This window comes from Carya illinoinensis, chromosome 13, assembly GCF_018687715.1.
Source record: "Carya illinoinensis cultivar Pawnee chromosome 13, C.illinoinensisPawnee_v1, whole genome shotgun sequence".
Classification (NCBI taxonomy): domain Eukaryota; kingdom Viridiplantae; phylum Streptophyta; class Magnoliopsida; order Fagales; family Juglandaceae; genus Carya; species Carya illinoinensis.
Genome location: NC_056764.1, coordinates 6,453,220 through 6,470,200, shown reverse-complemented (window position 1 = coordinate 6,470,200; position 16,981 = coordinate 6,453,220). Strand labels below are relative to the sequence as shown.

Genomic DNA, 16,981 nt, shown 5'->3' with positions numbered 1-16,981 from the left:
CTGCTATACAGCTGAGCACAAACAAGCAAAAACAAAACAATAACAACTCTAAAATCACCTTATTTTCATAAATCTATAGAGCTCTCAAAAGCATGAAAATCACTCATCATAAATCCAAGGTTTCTCTTATTCTTCTCTCATGCCTCCTACCATCTCCAGAGGGAAATGTGGGAGAGAGGTTCTGATTCGTGAAGGAATTGGCTTGGTCACGTTTGCCGTTGAACAATGGCTGCGGCAAAGGAGCAATGCGCTAGAGAGGAGGAAGTGAGAGGTGCAAAAATGTTAGGTTTGAGGATGTGTTTTTGAATTTAAGAAGGAAAAGAGTTTTAGACCTGGTTTGATTATCAAATATCAAACTATCTCATCTCAACTCATCTTATCTAATCATTATAATTTTTTTAAATTTTAAAATTAAAATAAAATTAAAAAATTATATTATAATAATATTTTATTTAATTTTTAAGAAACTATTTCATCTAATCTTTTATAAACAATATTAAGAGCTTAAAGCATTGTTAATGGATTATACATATGTAAAGGAGAATTTTGATGAATGTAAGATGAATTTAGATTTTGATTATTCCATTTACATAAGTCTCTATATTGGAATAATTATTTTTTTATTATATAACAATAAAATGGTATAAAATGAATTTGACTTTAGCTATTTATATTAAATCTCTACATTAGATGATCCATTTATTTATTATATAGTAATAAGTAATTAATAATTTAAAAAATATTGAACTTTTTTGATTTAATTTATTTTATCACATTTTAATTATTATTTTATTTTATTTTATCATATTTTAGTTATTATTTTATTTTATCATATTTTGCTATTTAATTTAAAAAAAGGAGAGAAGTTTGTGGATGTAGATGGAAAGAAGAGAGAGTGTTATAAAAAATAATAAAATAAGTATTTGATATGTGTACAATAACCATCAAATTTGATTTTAGTTTTAGAATTACTATAGTTACCCTTTGCTCAATCTAATGTGGTAGCTAAAAATGACAATATTTTTAGATTTAGATAATTCAGAAAGAGTCCATATCCAAAAGTTATCTAACTTTTTAACTATTGAAGGAAAAATTCAGCCACATCAAATTATCTATAACTAAAATTTTTAACTTTTACCTATAATAAATGGAAAGTAAAAGATTTGATATTTACTATATACGAAGTAAATATTTATTTTATTATTTTTCTTTAACTCTCTCTCTCTCTCCTCTGATATTTTTCAAAACAAAACAATTGATGGCACTTTTATTTCTCTCGATTTATTTTTCCCATTTTCACCTGTCTTATTCATTTTGTCATTTCACCTCCTATTTTCACTTCTCTTCTATCCAACATCATTTCGCATCGTGAAATTAGAGAAGGAGGTCGGTCTGCACCAGGGAAGCCATCGCACCACCCGAGTCCCTTCATCTCTTTGTCTCTGCTTCATTTCCTCATTGCCCCTACAGTCGAGGGAATGAGGACTAATGGGTATCAATCAAAACTACCTAAGATCGACTTCCCCAGCTTTCAAGTATCAAAGTACACAACGGAAGATGCTGTTGAGTCAATGATAACGGTGGACACACCATTGTAGAAACTAAGGATCCCTTTAGTCTGGAAGGTCTTGACAATGGCATCAAAGGTGTTGGCGTAGATTTGGGATGCGCCTTTAGTCTAGAGCTTGGTTTTGATAGTGTCAAATGGGTGGAGATAGACTTAGGTGAAAGCTCAGCCAATGCCACCACTAGTAGTGCCGATGAGGGTGCGCTCAAGGATGGAGAGGTTCTTGAGAAGGTTCTTTTGAGGTTTGGGTGAGATGTGTTTTAAGGAAGTGGAGGCGAAGGAGAGCTAGGTAGTGGAATTGGCGTGATTGAGAGGTGATTTGGTTGGTTTTCGTTGGGAGAGGGATTTTGGTTTTGAGATGGGATTTGCAAGGGTTGTGAGAGCAATGGTGAGGTGGGTGAAGAGGGAAGTGAAATCAGGTGGTGGGTGAGGCTTGGAGGTTTGGGAGGAAAGGTCGAGAGAGGCTAAGAGTCGGGTGTCCATGGGAAAGCTATTTGCTTTGCCCTCTAGTCCTTGTTTTTCACTCATGAGCTTTTCAATGTAATGAAAAATAGAGACGGATAAATATTAAGGGATGATCAGAAACGATACATTCTGATCTAAAAAATAAAAGGAAACAACTCCATTTTTATTCATATTATTTTATTATTATATAAAAAAAATAGTTATTATAATATAGAAATTAATATAAATAAAATAATTAACATCTAAAATTATTTATATTTATAAAAAATATCATTTACATATACATAATATAATAACAATACTGTTGGTAACGGAAGCTTTGACAAGCTGTTCAAATTTGCAGACAGAAAACAAAGCAGAAAAAATAAATAAATAAAGCCACGTAGGGTTGTATTCGTAACGAGTCGTAATCGGCAGTGAGGTGGTTATCCCCAAAATCGACCCACACCTTTTCAAATTTCACGTTCCGTGGCGAACCCTAACTTTTCGTTTCCCTCCAAAATCACTCAAAAGATCTGAAATTCCCCCAAATCAAAATCTATATGGTTTTGATTCATTCGTCTTTGCGTTAATGGATGCGGACATATGCCGATGGATATCTGAATTTTTGCTGCGAAACCCTGTGCAAGACCATGTAATCAAGAAGCTTCTCCAAGTCCTTCCGGTCTCAGCCGACTCGCGCTTCAAGAAGACTGTGCTCCTACGTACAATCCAGGCAGATATTGCGGACGCTTCGTTGACCGAAACGACCCTCGATAAGCTCGAAATGATCCAGCAGTTGGACCGGGATGACGGGGTCGAGATTCCGGGCTCGTTGAAGGTGGCCTATTGCACAGTGGCGGTAGAGTGCGCGGTGAAGTACCTGGCGGGGAGCCACGACGGTCACAGTAAGTACTTCGAGGCGGTGAAGAGGGTTTTCAGGGACAGAATCCGTGATTTGGAGAGGTTTGGGAAGAGCGAGTTGGTTACGGGTGAGTTGAGATGCATGGGGGACGAGTTGGAGGCGGCAATTTGGGACGATAAGGGAGCGAAGAAGCTGATGAAGATGAATACAAGGAATGAAGCTTTGGAAGCGGTTAAAGTTTACTTGAAGGAGGCTTGGGCGCTCCTGGGTCCTCCGTTGCTTGAGTCCGCTGCGACTGCGACCGAGCCCTCGGGCATCCAGAGGCCTAGTGGTAATGCGGGTGGGGTGGGTGTGAAGAGTTTGAACCAAATTAATGGAAAACTGGCGGCGAAGAATAAGCCTGATTCTGTTCAGGATGCGGGCGAATCGGCTGGGAAGCAAGAAGAGGCGCTGATTTTGCCTAATGTGGGTGAGTTGGCTGCAAAGACGGTGAACCAAGTTGAAGAAGTGGCTACGGCTACGCCTACTGTGGGTGATTTTGCCGCGAAGCTGGTGAACCGTGTTGAAGGAGAGATGGTGGCAGGGAATATGCCTAATGTCAGTGATTTGGCGGTGAATACGGCAAACCCGGCGGAGAAAGAGCTGGTGGTGAATACACTTAACGCGGACCAGGTTGTGGGTGAATCGGCTGCAAAGACAACAAATCAAGTGATGACGAACACACTAAACGTTGCTCAATTGGCTGCGAACAGGGTGGATCAGTATGAAGAGCTGGCAGCGAATTTGCAGGGCACTGGTCAGGATTTGCGCGACAATGGTAGGCCTGAGTTGTGCGATAGAGAGACAAGAAGATCGGTAGCCTTGCCAAGTGGAAGTTGGGATACGATTGTCAAGGATAGAGCCGCTGCTGGGAGAGTGAACGGTAAATTTCTCATTGCTACACTTTATTTGGGTTTTAATGCGCGAATGGATGTTTTGATACTTCTTGAGATGGTGCTCTCGTGTCCATGCTAGTTATCGCACATAATTACACTTGGAAAACCACACTTCTGTCCGTTTGGTTGATGGGCGAGCATAGGAAATTGCATTTTTCACCCATGAATTACCCTCCAATTTATACTTTTCACCTCAACCTACTAAAATTTTGAATTTATACTCTAAATTATCTATATTTTATTTACCTGGGCTACGCTTATTTATTTTTATTAATATTAATACAATTCATTTTACCTATAAAAGACCTATATTTTCAATTTATCCACCGTTAGATAAGATTTGACCTTGAACAGAAAATTGACCACTGGGCATGATAACGCTATAACCAAATATGCAAATTTAAAAATATATAGTGTGTAGGGGAAAATTGGATCTTTTGATACTTTGAGGTGCAAAGAGAAAAATGCGTGCTAGTTTCTAGGTGAAAAGTACAATTCCCCCAATGACTATTAATTTATTTTTCATCTCTTTTTTTCATTTAGATCTTCAGCAATTAGCTTAGGTAAATGAAAGTTTTTGTTCTCATTTTTATATGATGGTCTTTCATTTTTTTATTTTTATTTTTTGAAAAGTACAATTTCCCCAAGGACTATATATATGATGGCCTTTCGACTAATCCCAGAGTCCTGAAGTTAACAGCTAGGTAAATCTCTTGTGGCTTTGAGGGGACTCGAACTAGTAACCATTGGGGAACAAACCTAGGGCCTGACCAACTGAGCTACCCCTCAGGGCTTATGATGGTCTTTCGTATTATTACCTCTTTGTCACACTATATACTATATCAATAAATATATATTATGTATGTGTGTATGTACATACTTGTATACCTATGCTTGTGATTATATGTGTAAATTCATTCGTTAGCTCTCAAATTTGTCAAACTTTCGTAATTTAGGATAATGTAAATGTATTGATAATTATGGTCATCTTTCTATGTGCCTGCCCCTTGATCACCATGTTTATTGCTTGGGCCTGATTAAAATATTTTCTGACCTTTACTCTTATAATATATAAGGTTTCTTTTCTCCCCCTTTTACTTATAAAAAAAATATTTTCTTTTCTCCTTGTGATACTTTGTCTTTTCCCCAATTATTTTGCTTAGAGACACGGCAAGGGAATGTGCCACACAGACGCAAGCATGTTGTGTGGCATAAACGCTCAAAAGCAGGAGTTAAGATTACCGATGCCAAGGAACTGGACACAGACGTAACGTGTAGCAAATACAATTCTCTGCCTTCCCCTGAAGTAAATAAAGTACGAGCAGCACTTCAATCCAGTTCTTTGGAGTTACAAGCAGTGGTGAAGGACCCTCTTCCTGATGCATTACGGTTGGCTGAAAATGTAATGAATGACAGGGTGACAAGAGATAAAAAGCATGAAACTTCTGTAGAAAACCAGAGTGCGAGAGGCAGAGATGCACCCAATCCATCTGTTAACAAGAGCATTGAATCCACAGAAACTGATGACCGTGCTCATGAAAATCAGTCGTGTAGTCATCAGAACAATGCTCCTCGACCAAGCTTAATGGAGCGGAATAGCACTGCTCATACTTTTGAGGTACCGCTGTTCATATTTTGCTGCACCAATCTACCAGTTTGTTTTCGGTGTGGTCAGGGAAATGTTTTGTGCTCAGGGAATGCACGGGAACAGCGCTTTTTTTTAAAGCACTGTCCATGCACTGTTCATCTGTGTGTATATATCATGTATTTTTGCGGTAAATGGAGTTATTATATTGTACTTGTGTTCATGTTTTGTTGTTCCAATCTACTGTTTATTTCAAGTTATGTGGATGGCTAGGTAAATGGGGTTATTATATCATTTTGTTTTAATCAAAATTCATTAGAAACCAAAGGTTGTAATTATTTTATTATATCATATCTTCATTCTTATTCTTATAATTATTTTATTCACGATTATTCTATTTATTTTGATCATTATAGTTTAATTCTATTAATCTAATTTGAGTAGTGGTCAGGTCCCTCTTGAACATCATGCCAAGAGCATGAATTGATATTCGTGTGTGATAGTGCTTAATTGCCTTTTCATTTGAATACTTTTTCTTTTAATCTGAATATTCAGTCGTAATTTTGTTGATGAGTTGACATATGCTATTACTGCATATTGAAATCATTATTACGTCTTTGCAGTGGGATGATTCAATAGATGACTCACCTGAAGGAATGACCAATCATGCAAGCAGACTTCGATTACCTAGCCCTAAGAGAAAGAGCGTTTCACCTTTGAAGAAGTATGAGACTGCAAATTTTGCTAGAAGGAGAAAAGTAAAGAGATGGACATTGTTGGAGGAAGAAACTTTAAGGATTGGTGTGCAGAAGTATGTGCTTGTTCTGATCGACAGAAGACATCACTAGAATTTCTTTTTAAATCTCGTAGGACTTCTAATGGATTGAAGTTTCAAGAATTATTTAGATTTTCAAGTTCTCATTGTCTTGCTTCCTAATGAAGGTATGGTAGAGGAAACTGGAAGCTCATTCTGAATTGCTACCGAGATACTTTTGAAGAGAGGACGGAGGTAAAAAATTCCTGTTGTACTCATTTACAATGTCTTAATTATTTTTGGGATATTTGTATATGAAGTATACTAAGTAGGAGGTTGATTTTTTCAGGTTGATCTAAAGGACAAGTGGAGAAACATGACACGATCCTGACACATCAATACAGTTTGCAACTTTTTACATTTTGTCTAAAGTTGGTATATAATCTAGCAGTCAGTTGTCTTTTGATTCATCCCATAATCCTGGGTTGTACAACATCAGGTTTAAACCCCATTCACCATGTTATTGGTTGCTTTTTGGTTAGCAGAATATAAGCTCTGTCGTCTCTTCATCCATTACCTGCTTAATTTTCCTTATTTAGCTAGGTTATACAACACTAGGGATGTAGTTGAAACTTTGAAGTATGCAATGCTAAGATATGTTAAATAATATGTATGTCTTGTTCATATGAATGAAAAATGTATGTAGTTTGATGTAATTATGTACTCGAATGGAGTACTCAAATGTATTTTTTTGTATGAAAAAGACGTATTTGAATCCTTTATTTTGCTTTTTAACTTCTTACCAACGGCTCCATGTTTTTAATTTTAATATGTAATTTTTTTGTTCATTATGTTTTGAATTTGGTCATAATTATTCTTCAACTCCATTAATTTTTCTTTTGTACCTTTATTTCACAATGAGGGGTATCAAGTCATGTTAACGGGTTATATTTGTGTTGTGTCAATGTATGTATATTATATCATATGGGTAAATTTAAACCCAATTCGTTAAGCTTATTGTGTCAAAATATCAAGCTGTAACATGATCTATTAACATAACGAGTTGTGTCGTGTCAATTCATTTTAACTTGTATATGTAAATGGATGGAATAGACTCGAAATTAACTAGTTTGATTTGATTAAATTTAATATAATTCTATATAAATGTTAAAATTATAATATCTATAAAAAGTCACAATGAGTTATAACATGTCAAAACAGATTGACCTACTATTGATCCGTTAAACAATCATGTCTTAATAGGTCAATCTGTTTTATCTCGAAATCGTTAAGACTAAATTCAAACATGTTATTGTCGTGTCGTTTTTGTATTAAATTAACAAGTTGTGTTACAAATTATTATCTCTATTTTACGTATTTATCTGGAGTACATGGTCAAAGGGATTGATGGAGTACATTTGCAAAGGTGTTAGGGTGAGGGAAGTTACTGTTAGAATGATTGGCGGGCGGGCTATCCTCCAAATCAAATTGAGGAAAAGTTGTTTTTGGGTCCCCCAATTACGGCCCAGTAGAAATGTGGGGGAAAAAAACAAGGGTTTTACTAATCCCCGATATTGGACTTTCATGTTGAAAAAAAGGAGTTATATGTGATCCTTGATATTTATTGGAAATAAAATCCAAATTGCCACTGACTGTTAGTGGAAAAAAACCAAAAAAGGATTTTACGTGAGTAGAATGCATGCTAGAAATATCAACATGTTGAAAATTATGCATGCTAGAAGGTGACATCATCTTACAATTAAGCAGGCTTGATTTGCGGGGATAGGGGGTCTCTGAGAAATAAACCCTTGAAGAAAAGTATGCCTTATCTCTATCTATGCATGACTAAGTTACTTGTACCGTTTTGATTATGCCTTATCTCTATCTATGCATGACTAAGTTACTTGTACCGTTTTTATTGTTTACGGCATTCGTGGAAGGCGGAAAGCTGCTCTATATATACCCAACAGCCATAGCCCATGGTTCATGTGTGTATCCCCAGACCCAAAGAGAGAACTCAGATAGAAAAAGTAGGTCCTTAAGATGGCAGCTTTGAAGATGGCATGCACAGCAATGCTGGTGTGCGTGATGCTGGTGGTTGCTGCTCATGTCGATGCGACGTTAACATGCGGTGAGATAACAAACTTGCTGAGTCCATGCATCGGGTATGCCATTTTCGGAGGCACTGTGCCGACAATTTGTTGTGATGGCATCAAAGCACTCAATGCCGCTTCCAACGGCACTGCTGATGACAGAGCCGCATGCAGTTGCATCATGAAAGGTCTTTCAGGTATCCCAGGAATCAACTACGACTTGGTCGGGACACTTCCTGAGACCTGTGGCACTACTTGTCCCTACAAAATTACACCCACTACTGACTGTTCCAAGTAATACTATCATCTATTTTCCCTTATTCTTCTTCTTTTTTTTTTTCTTAATATTGTATTATTACATGATTGAATGTACTAATTTTATGGATTTAATTTTCTTTTTTTGCAGGGTGGACTGAGCCGCCTACTGGATGTCTATATATTATTGCATTTTCTAATAAAATAAGGATGGAAATAAAGACCCAGGAAGCTAGCGTGAGCGTCCATGTGTTTTGAGCACATCGATGTGTTGTTGTAAACGCTAAAAGAAATATAAGGTCATATTGTATAAGGATTGCAGAATACGGTTCAATTTATTGAACTTTTAACATGCAAGGAAGAAATTTATAACCTCTTTTGCTCCTTGCTTAGATAGTTTTTGCAATAAACATGCGCATCTCAGAAAGATCGATTCACTGTCTCAACAAGTTTTCAATTAAGAAGTGTGCATAGATGAGAGGAATTATTATAGCTGTCATGAGGGAAGGAACATGAACATAACCATACTAACACTTCAAACATCTTATCATGGGAGCTTTTGCAGACTCAGTTTGTTTGGAAAAGAAAATAAATTCCAAAAACAAAATCCCCATTTTCTGTTTGTTTTCTTGATATAAATTTCTCAAAATCTTAGAAAATGAAGTTCCAATAAAACATGAAGAGAGGTTTGATTAGACAAAACCAAACTATCTCATCTTATATAATCATTATAATTTTTTCAACTTTTCACACAAAATATTATAAATAATTCAACTTTTTTAAATTTTAAAACAAAATTAATATTAAAAAAAAGTCAAAAATGTTTGTTCCAAGCGCCTTATGCAAACGGCTCGCAACCGACATATATAATAATATTTTTTTTCCTGCTATTGCACCCGATATAGTGAAAATATCTCTATATTTCATTGTAATGTATCAAACCAATCTAACCGGGATCAACAAGTACCCCAGCAAGGTCATTTGCAAGGACTCATCCAAGAAGACGATGAAGAAGTCACGCGTCAAGGCCTTCGTCAAGCGTATCAACTACCAGCATTTGATGCCCATGCGCTACACCCTTGACGTGGATCTCAAGGACACTGTTTGCATCTAATCCCTCCAGTCTAGAGACAAGAAGGTCACGGCTGCCAAGGAAACCAAGAAGAGAGGCTTGAGGAGTGCTTCAAGTCTGGGAAGAATTGGTGGTTCTTTACCAAGCTCAGGTTCTGAATTGGATTGATATCGTTTAGTGTGTTTTGGGAGAGCTGGGTCCGTTTCTATTTGGTCGTATTTCATGTTAGTTTGTTATCTTTTTATTAAGAAGACAACTCAAGTAACTTAGTGGTTATCTTAAGAATAATTTTGGGTTTAATTTTCTTTGTTTTGAACCGCTTTGAACATGTTTGGATGAGATATTCGACTGATTCTTCTCTCAACGCCAAAATTATACAATTTTATGACTTCTAGCTTAGTTGATTAAGGAAAAAAAAAACCAGTCTAACCGATCAAGACAGACAAGAAAGAAGAAACTAAAGAAGAAAGAAAAATTTTCGAGAAGAAGAAAGAGAAATATAGAGTTTGTTTTTGTCCTTTTTACTTTATGTTTTTTATTTCTTTCTACATCCCGATAACATGCTGCTTGAATATGCCAACTGTACCTAGCAAAATTGTAAAAAATTATATTATAATAATATTTTATTTAATTTAAAAATCTTATCTTATCTCATTTGAACTGCGTAATCAAACGAGACCGACAAAAAAGAAAGAAAGAACGAGAGAAAAACCATTGGTCTTTTCTAAGCGTATTGGCAATGGCTAGAGTTTGGCTAGAATTTCAAGTCTTGGCTATAGGGTTAAACTTTGGCTAGGTGAATCTACATTGAACTAGCCATTTTAAAGTTAAAATAATAATATAATATTATATATTTTAATAATATTTTACTAAATTATTATTATCTTTTTATATTTTACAAATACACACCATATGTTAATGAATAAATATAATGCATATAAATCAAAACCAAAAAGAAAAAAAATGTATAATAATTATCTCCTTAATGCATATCATCCAACTTCTTATTTAGTTCGAATTCTACACATCTTTGGTATATGAAATAGAACAACATATACTCTTTGGTATATGAAACAGAACAACCACCCTTGCCATTGAAAACAGCCTCCATAGATAGAGCCACCCTTGCCACAGTCCCCATTACAATATGCATTCTTCTCCAACCAGTTCACGTGAGAGAAAAGGGCGACGAGAAGGTTGCAGGGTTGAAGAGAGAGAAAAAAAATGAGGAAAAGAGAGAAGGAGACGTTGATGAAAAGAATAAATAATGAGATTGAAGGTGAATAGTAACTCGCAAGCAATGGAAAAGTCCCCTAATTTACTGTAACTCATATGTTGAGCTTTGGAGCATTGGTTAGTCCAACATAAATGTTTTTTCTCACATCTAGCCAAATTATAAACTTATATTGACATTTGACTATATTGGTCGTGGACAAATAGTCTCAACGGTCGTGGACAAAGGAGTCGGTCATATAGATTCAGCAACTATATTTTGTGATTGTTAGTTTTGAGCATTAAACCAGAATTGAACATCATGCCATGAGCATGAATTGATATTCGTGTGTGATAGTGCTTAATTGCCTTTTCATTTGAATACTTTTTCTTTTAATCTGAATATTCAGTCTTCATTTTGTTGATGAGTTGACATATGCTATTACTGCATATTGAAATCATTATTATGTCTTTGCAGTGGGATGATTCAATAGATGACTCACCTGAAGGAATGACCAACCATGCAAGCAGACTTCGATTACCTAGCTCTAAGAGAAAGAGCGTTTCACCTTTGAAGAAGTACGAGACTGCAAATTTTGCTAGAAGGAGAAAAGTAAAGAGATGGATATTGTTGGTGAAATTACACAATAATGTAAAAAAAATTACAATAAAGTTAAAATATAAACGAAGTCAGTTTGGACTGAGGCACGAAAATCTCGCTTTCTTTAAGGAGATTCAAACCCTCTGCGGTGTACAAAGTCTCAAATTCACCGGTGCAGCAGAATTCTTCTTGACTTGACTCCTCCAGGATACAACAGCCCAACTGATCGTCGTATAGCCCGAACCAACTCTGCACAAGTGATTGAGCTCAAAGCTCCACTCAAAGAACACCTCTCTTTTATCTGAAAAATACTCTAAAAAAGATATCTACGTACTTCCCCTACATGAAAGAAAGACACACCACATTAGGACGAACACATATATCCGACGAACGCTCACGTTCATCAAAATTTAAACAAAAACTTAATTTATTGCATTTGGTAACGTGTAGTGTAGTAAAGAGCCATAAAAGAAAAGGTTAACTGACGGTTGTTCATTTTAGAAAGGTTCAGTTGGGCTATTGAATGAAAAGATAAAAAACAATAATGTTTTTCAACGGAAAGACAATTGAAAGAAAGAAATAAAAAGCCAACATTTAAAACTCTAAACTGAAAGAATAAATCAGCCACTACCAATGGATATTTTAATGAGCTTTCACACATCAACGGCTAAATACTAAAAGATGGCAAACAGCTATAAAATCACCTTCTATATACGTACATGCACCCGAAAGAAGAGAAATAAAGACTGAATTAAGGAAATTAAGTAACGGTAATAACCTCTTAAACAAAAACGTTACTAATAAATATTATTTACTAAAAAAAAAACAACATTCCCCCACTATTTTTTAAAATAATATAAATAAGAGAGATATTTTCAGATAAAGAATAATTATTATGTATCATGAAGGTGTGCTCTGCATTGAACCTTCACTTAGTGAAATAACAACCTTTACTTTAGAGTCAGTAGTGGTCTCAGACTTGAACTATGACTGCTTAAGGGAAATAAAGAATGATTACTCACACATAATAACCCAGGTGTTGACATGAGTTTTATTAGCCAGCACATTACGGCCTTGTGCTAATCCCGGTTTCATGATTGTATTTGAGAATAAACCCGATTCTCATAAAGAGAGGCCCCACTCTCACACTCACATAGGTGAAATCTGTCAAGGGTGCTCCTGTAATTCTTACACTCTACTCATAAGAGCTACAGAATTTCATTAAGAGTTTATTTAAAAACTCATCCTCCATAACATTACAGGATAAATACACTCGCATCATAGGAATGAGAAATAAAATAAATAGTGCATTTTTTATGACCATCATATGATTCGTTTTTTCCATTGAACCCAGTTCTCAGGATCTCTGGTCCCCAAGTTGGATATCCTCATACATGGCTCTTGAATTATGGGTTTTAATCTCATTCCCCTCGATGTATTCCAGATCAATTTTTCTTGTCAAAGCTTTCTATAGTGGATCCAGTTTAATAACACCATCAATAAAAAAATCTCACAGTACTGTGTTTTTCCTCTAAAGATCTGGATTTACCGTTATAAGAACGGTTTTGTACTCTACCAACTGTAGTAGTATTATCGCAACAAATTGATATGGTTAAATCTGATTTTTCCCATAAAAGAATAAATCTCTCAACCAATTTGCTTCTTTATTGAAGCCAAAATAGTTAAACTCCATAGTTGACATGGGAAAAAAAATACGGCAGCCAAAACATGCAATGAATCTCCTAAATTATAAAACGGCTTAAACAAAAACAAAATAGCCAAAACAGTTCGACCATAAACACCATATACGTTTTAAATAAATCCAATAAAGATAATAGATGTACCCACACAAATATTAAACTGTTTGGGTAAGTTGAATCTAAATGCACAAAAACGTATAACACCAAAATATTAATAACAATCGGCTTTATTCAAAAAAGCTTAAAATAAACTGAAGAACGACGTACAAGCCAAAATCCTTTAAAAAAAAAATTCTAAAAACTTGACAGGCCCCCACTAATTTTTGGATTTAAAAACAGATTTTTTTTCATAAAAAAACATATAAAGAGAAACGTTCTATACTTTATTCTTAATACTCAATTTAAACATTCCATCACAAGCGTAGCCTTTGCCCACAAAAACTCCATTTTTTGTAATCACATATTGATCAGATTCCATAGTTTGTTTGAAGCCCGCTCTGTTGAGTAAAAAACTCGACATCAAATTCTTCCTCATGGACGGTGTATAGAGTACATCTTTGAGCATCAATATACGTCCCGATGTGAATTTCAGCTCGACCTCACCACTCCCAATGACCTTGGTTTTACTTGTGTTGAACCCAAGATTTCAAGTTTTGTGTAATTATATATTTACACATGGATTTTGATAATAACAAATGAATTCAAAGAGTAAAGAAGTCTCAATCTCAAGTTGTCTACACAATGGAGTCAAGCACATCAAGGAAACAAGCATGAGCAAGAAGGGAACAAGTTCACATTAAAATTATAGAGTAATGTTGTAAATCTCTTCAAAATTCGAAATTAGGATTAATACTTAAAATTAATATTTTATCATAAAGCATTAAAATACATTTTTCACATGTGCATGAATATTTTTAAAAATTAAATTTGAAAATTTTGAAATATGATTGATTGTCATCTTTTACATGTGCATGCCTTGATTAAAGGGTTGAACTTTGAAAATATTAAAGATGATTGATTGTCATATTTCACATGTGCATGTTTTATTTGAATATTTTCAAAAGTGATTGATACTTTTTTGGACTTATACAAAAGGTAGATGATTTTGTTTGAAAAATTTGAAAAGTAAAGTGTGCTCCTTTTGTCATATACAAAAAGTAAAAGATTAGGTTTGAATTTTTTTGAAAATGAAAGTGTGCTCCTTTTGTCATATGCAAAAAGTAAAAGCTTAGGTTTGAATTTTTTGAAAAGGAAAGTGTGCTCCTAAGTAAAAGATTAGGTTTGATTTTTTTGAAAAAGTGAATGATGTTGTCTTTGACATGTGAATTTTTTTAAATTTGAATATGAAGTCTCATATGCCTATAAATAGATCATTTGAGAGCTTCACATTCACAACACCAAGAGCATACAACATTCATTCAAAACTTTCATTCTCTCTTCTCTAAGCATTGAGCCTTAATCATTGTTCATTTTGAAAGATATAGTTTGCGCTGTATTATTCTTATTTCACTTATTGAGGAGTGTTTTCTGATAACCTACCCACTATCAGCTTTTGTATCAGAAAAGGGTATGTATAACCCTTGTGCGTGTAGAAAATATTCTACACGGGAAATAGTTGAATCACCACGTGTAAGGTGATTGCAAGTGTAGAGGGTGTTCTACACGGATCCTTTGTAGCGGTGTTGTTCAAATGTGTAATAGGTTTCTATCTCCACTTGAAGGAGGTTGAATAGTGAATTTGGGAATCCTCAAGGGGTAGCTTGAGGCGAGGACATAGGCAGTGGGACCGAACCTCGTTAACATACTGAGTTTGCTTCTCTCTTATCCTTACTCTTTATATTTATTGTTATTTTATATTTTATTTATATTTTATATTATATATTTGATTTATAATTGTTATTTTTTTAATACAACTCAATTCACCCACCCTTTTGTGTTAGTCATCTGGGCAAAAATTGGTATCAGAGCTAAGAGCTTTATTATAAGATTAACTATCTTTTGAGTTAAGATCTTATGGCTAACATTGCAGTTTCATTTGGTGAAGGTCAATCTAGCAGTCGGCCTCCACTCTTTTGTGGAGATAATTACTCATTCTGAAAAATTAGAATGAGAATATTTCTTCAAGCTCAAGGTAGAGAAATTTGGAAATGTATTGTAAATGGGCCTTACATTCCAACAAAAGTGGTTGATGGAGTAAAGGTCAAAAAGGAAGAAGAAGAGTTTGATCGTGAAGACGATAAACTTTATACTTTAAATATAACTGCTATGAATTTATTATATAATGCTCTTAATGGAAATGAATTTAATAGAATAATGAATTGCGCTACGGCAAAAGAAATTTGAGATAACTTGGAAGTTACTTATGAAGGAATTTCGCAAATCAAGGAATCAAAAATTTATATTCTTATTCATGAATATGAAATGTTTAAGATGAATGATGATGAATCTATTTCTAGTATGCACACTTGTTTTACTAACATCATAAATAGCTTGACAGCTCTTGGCAAAGTTTATTCCAAGGTGGAGATAGTAAGAAAAATTCTCAACTCTTTACCAAAACGTTGGGAATCAAAAATTACAGCGATTCTTGAAGTTAAAGACCTCAAGAAGCTCGAAGTCAATGAACTCATCGGGTCACTTATCACCCATGAGTACACATTGAAAAGAGGAGAAGAAGAAGGAAAGCCAAAGAAGAGCTTAACACTTAAAACTGTTCCTCATGAAAGTGAAAGTGATGAAGATGAGGAAAATGACGATAAAGATGAAGAAGTTGCGATGATAACAAGAAGAATTCAGAGGTTCTTGAAGAAAAATAGAACTCCTCCGAGGAAATCCTTCAAAAAGTTTTCCAAGAAAGATTCAGGTAAAAATGACACTTTAATTTGTTATAAATGCAATAAACCTGGTCATATCAAGTCAGATTGTCCTTTGCTAAAGAAAGATCGAAACAAGGGCAAAAAAGTAATGAAAGCTACATGGGATGATGATTCAAGTAGCTCAGATAGTGAAGCAAGCAATGAAGAATCAGCAAATTTTTGTCTTATGGCTAAATATGACATTGAGGTAACAAATCTTGATAATATTGAAAATCCTTCATATGAAGAATTGCAAAATGTTTTAGAAGAGGTTTGTGAGGAATTTGAAAAATTGGGTATCAAATATACTGCTTTGAAAAAGAAAAATTTTTCTTTAACAAATGAAATTGAAATTTTAAGAAAAGAAAGTATCATTTTGAAAGATGAAAATCTTGAATTGAATAAGAAGAAAACCGATTTAGAAAATATTGTTGAAAACTTTACGAATGGAAAAAGAAATTTTGAAAAACTTCTTGGTAGTCAAAGATGTGTTTTTGACAAGGCAGGTTTGAGATATATGCCAAAACAAAAATACAAATCTTATAAAAATTTCTTTGATAATCATTCTACATCAAAGACTAATATTCAAAATTCTTTTCATAAAAATAATTTTGTCAAAAAAGGATATTATTATAATCATTCAAGTTTTTCATATATGTCACATGCTATTTGCAATTTTTGTAATAGAAATGGTCATAATTATCATACTTGTCCTATTAGAAGAAATCATACAATGACTATTAGGGCCATATGGGTACCTAAAAATCTTATTTCTTCTAATACTAATAAATAAAGGACCCAAAGAACTTGGGTACCAAGAAAAATCATTTTAATTGTTTTTATAGGTATGCATGATGTAACAGCCCGCTAGAAATTCAATTGTGAAATTTCTATTAACTTTAGGAACCTCGTGAAAACCCCATAAGTTTTCACGAATCCATTAATCGTATAGGTTTTTGTCTAACTATATAGTTAGTGTTATTATTTACTATGGTACCAGAAGTGTGTTTTTGATTATTGGAGATAGTTAGAAGTGTCAAAAT

The 16,981-nt window shown here is 34.5% G+C and overlaps 2 protein-coding genes across 3 annotated transcripts; both read left to right on the top strand.

Annotated features, from left to right (window-relative positions):
• The first annotated feature begins 2,425 nt into the window (after positions 1-2,425).
• On the top strand, positions 2,426-8,944 carry LOC122292235. 2 transcript variants are annotated; one of them, XM_043100473.1, is made up of 7 exons: positions 2,426-3,798; positions 4,975-5,429; positions 6,020-6,207; positions 6,339-6,405; positions 6,500-7,968; positions 8,091-8,537; positions 8,650-8,944. In XM_043100473.1, exons 1-5 carry the CDS (start codon positions 2,604-2,606, stop codon positions 6,539-6,541), a joined length of 1,947 nt encoding a protein of 648 aa, XP_042956407.1. In that variant the 5' UTR covers positions 2,426-2,603; the 3' UTR covers positions 6,542-7,968; positions 8,091-8,537; positions 8,650-8,944. The 2 variants fall into 2 exon arrangements, with proteins under 2 accessions (XP_042956407.1, XP_042956406.1); XM_043100472.1 differs by having other exon boundaries at positions 6,500-8,537.
• On the top strand, positions 8,194-8,659 carry LOC122292257 (non-specific lipid-transfer protein 1-like). The gene is made up of 2 exons (XM_043100500.1): positions 8,194-8,537; positions 8,650-8,659. Exons 1-2 carry the CDS (start codon positions 8,194-8,196, stop codon positions 8,657-8,659), a joined length of 354 nt encoding a protein of 117 aa, XP_042956434.1.
• Positions 8,945-16,981: the final 8,037 nt, after the last annotated feature.

What these genes read in the sequence shown, in the direction of transcription:
- LOC122292235 (XM_043100473.1), top strand. Translation starts at nt 2,604, where the DNA reads ATGGATGCGGACATATGCCGATGGATATCTGAATTTTTGCTGCGAAAC. An exon ending in GCACTGCTCATACTTTTGAG is followed by an intron (nt 5,430 to 6,019) that starts GTACCGCTGTTC and finishes ACGTCTTTGCAG; the next exon opens with TGGGATGATTCAATAGATGA. An exon ending in CTTTTGAAGAGAGGACGGAG is followed by an intron (nt 6,406 to 6,499) that starts GTAAAAAATTCC and finishes TGATTTTTTCAG; the next exon opens with GTTGATCTAAAGGACAAGTG.
- LOC122292257 (XM_043100500.1), top strand. Translation starts at nt 8,194, where the DNA reads ATGGCAGCTTTGAAGATGGCATGCACAGCAATGCTGGTGTGCGTGATG.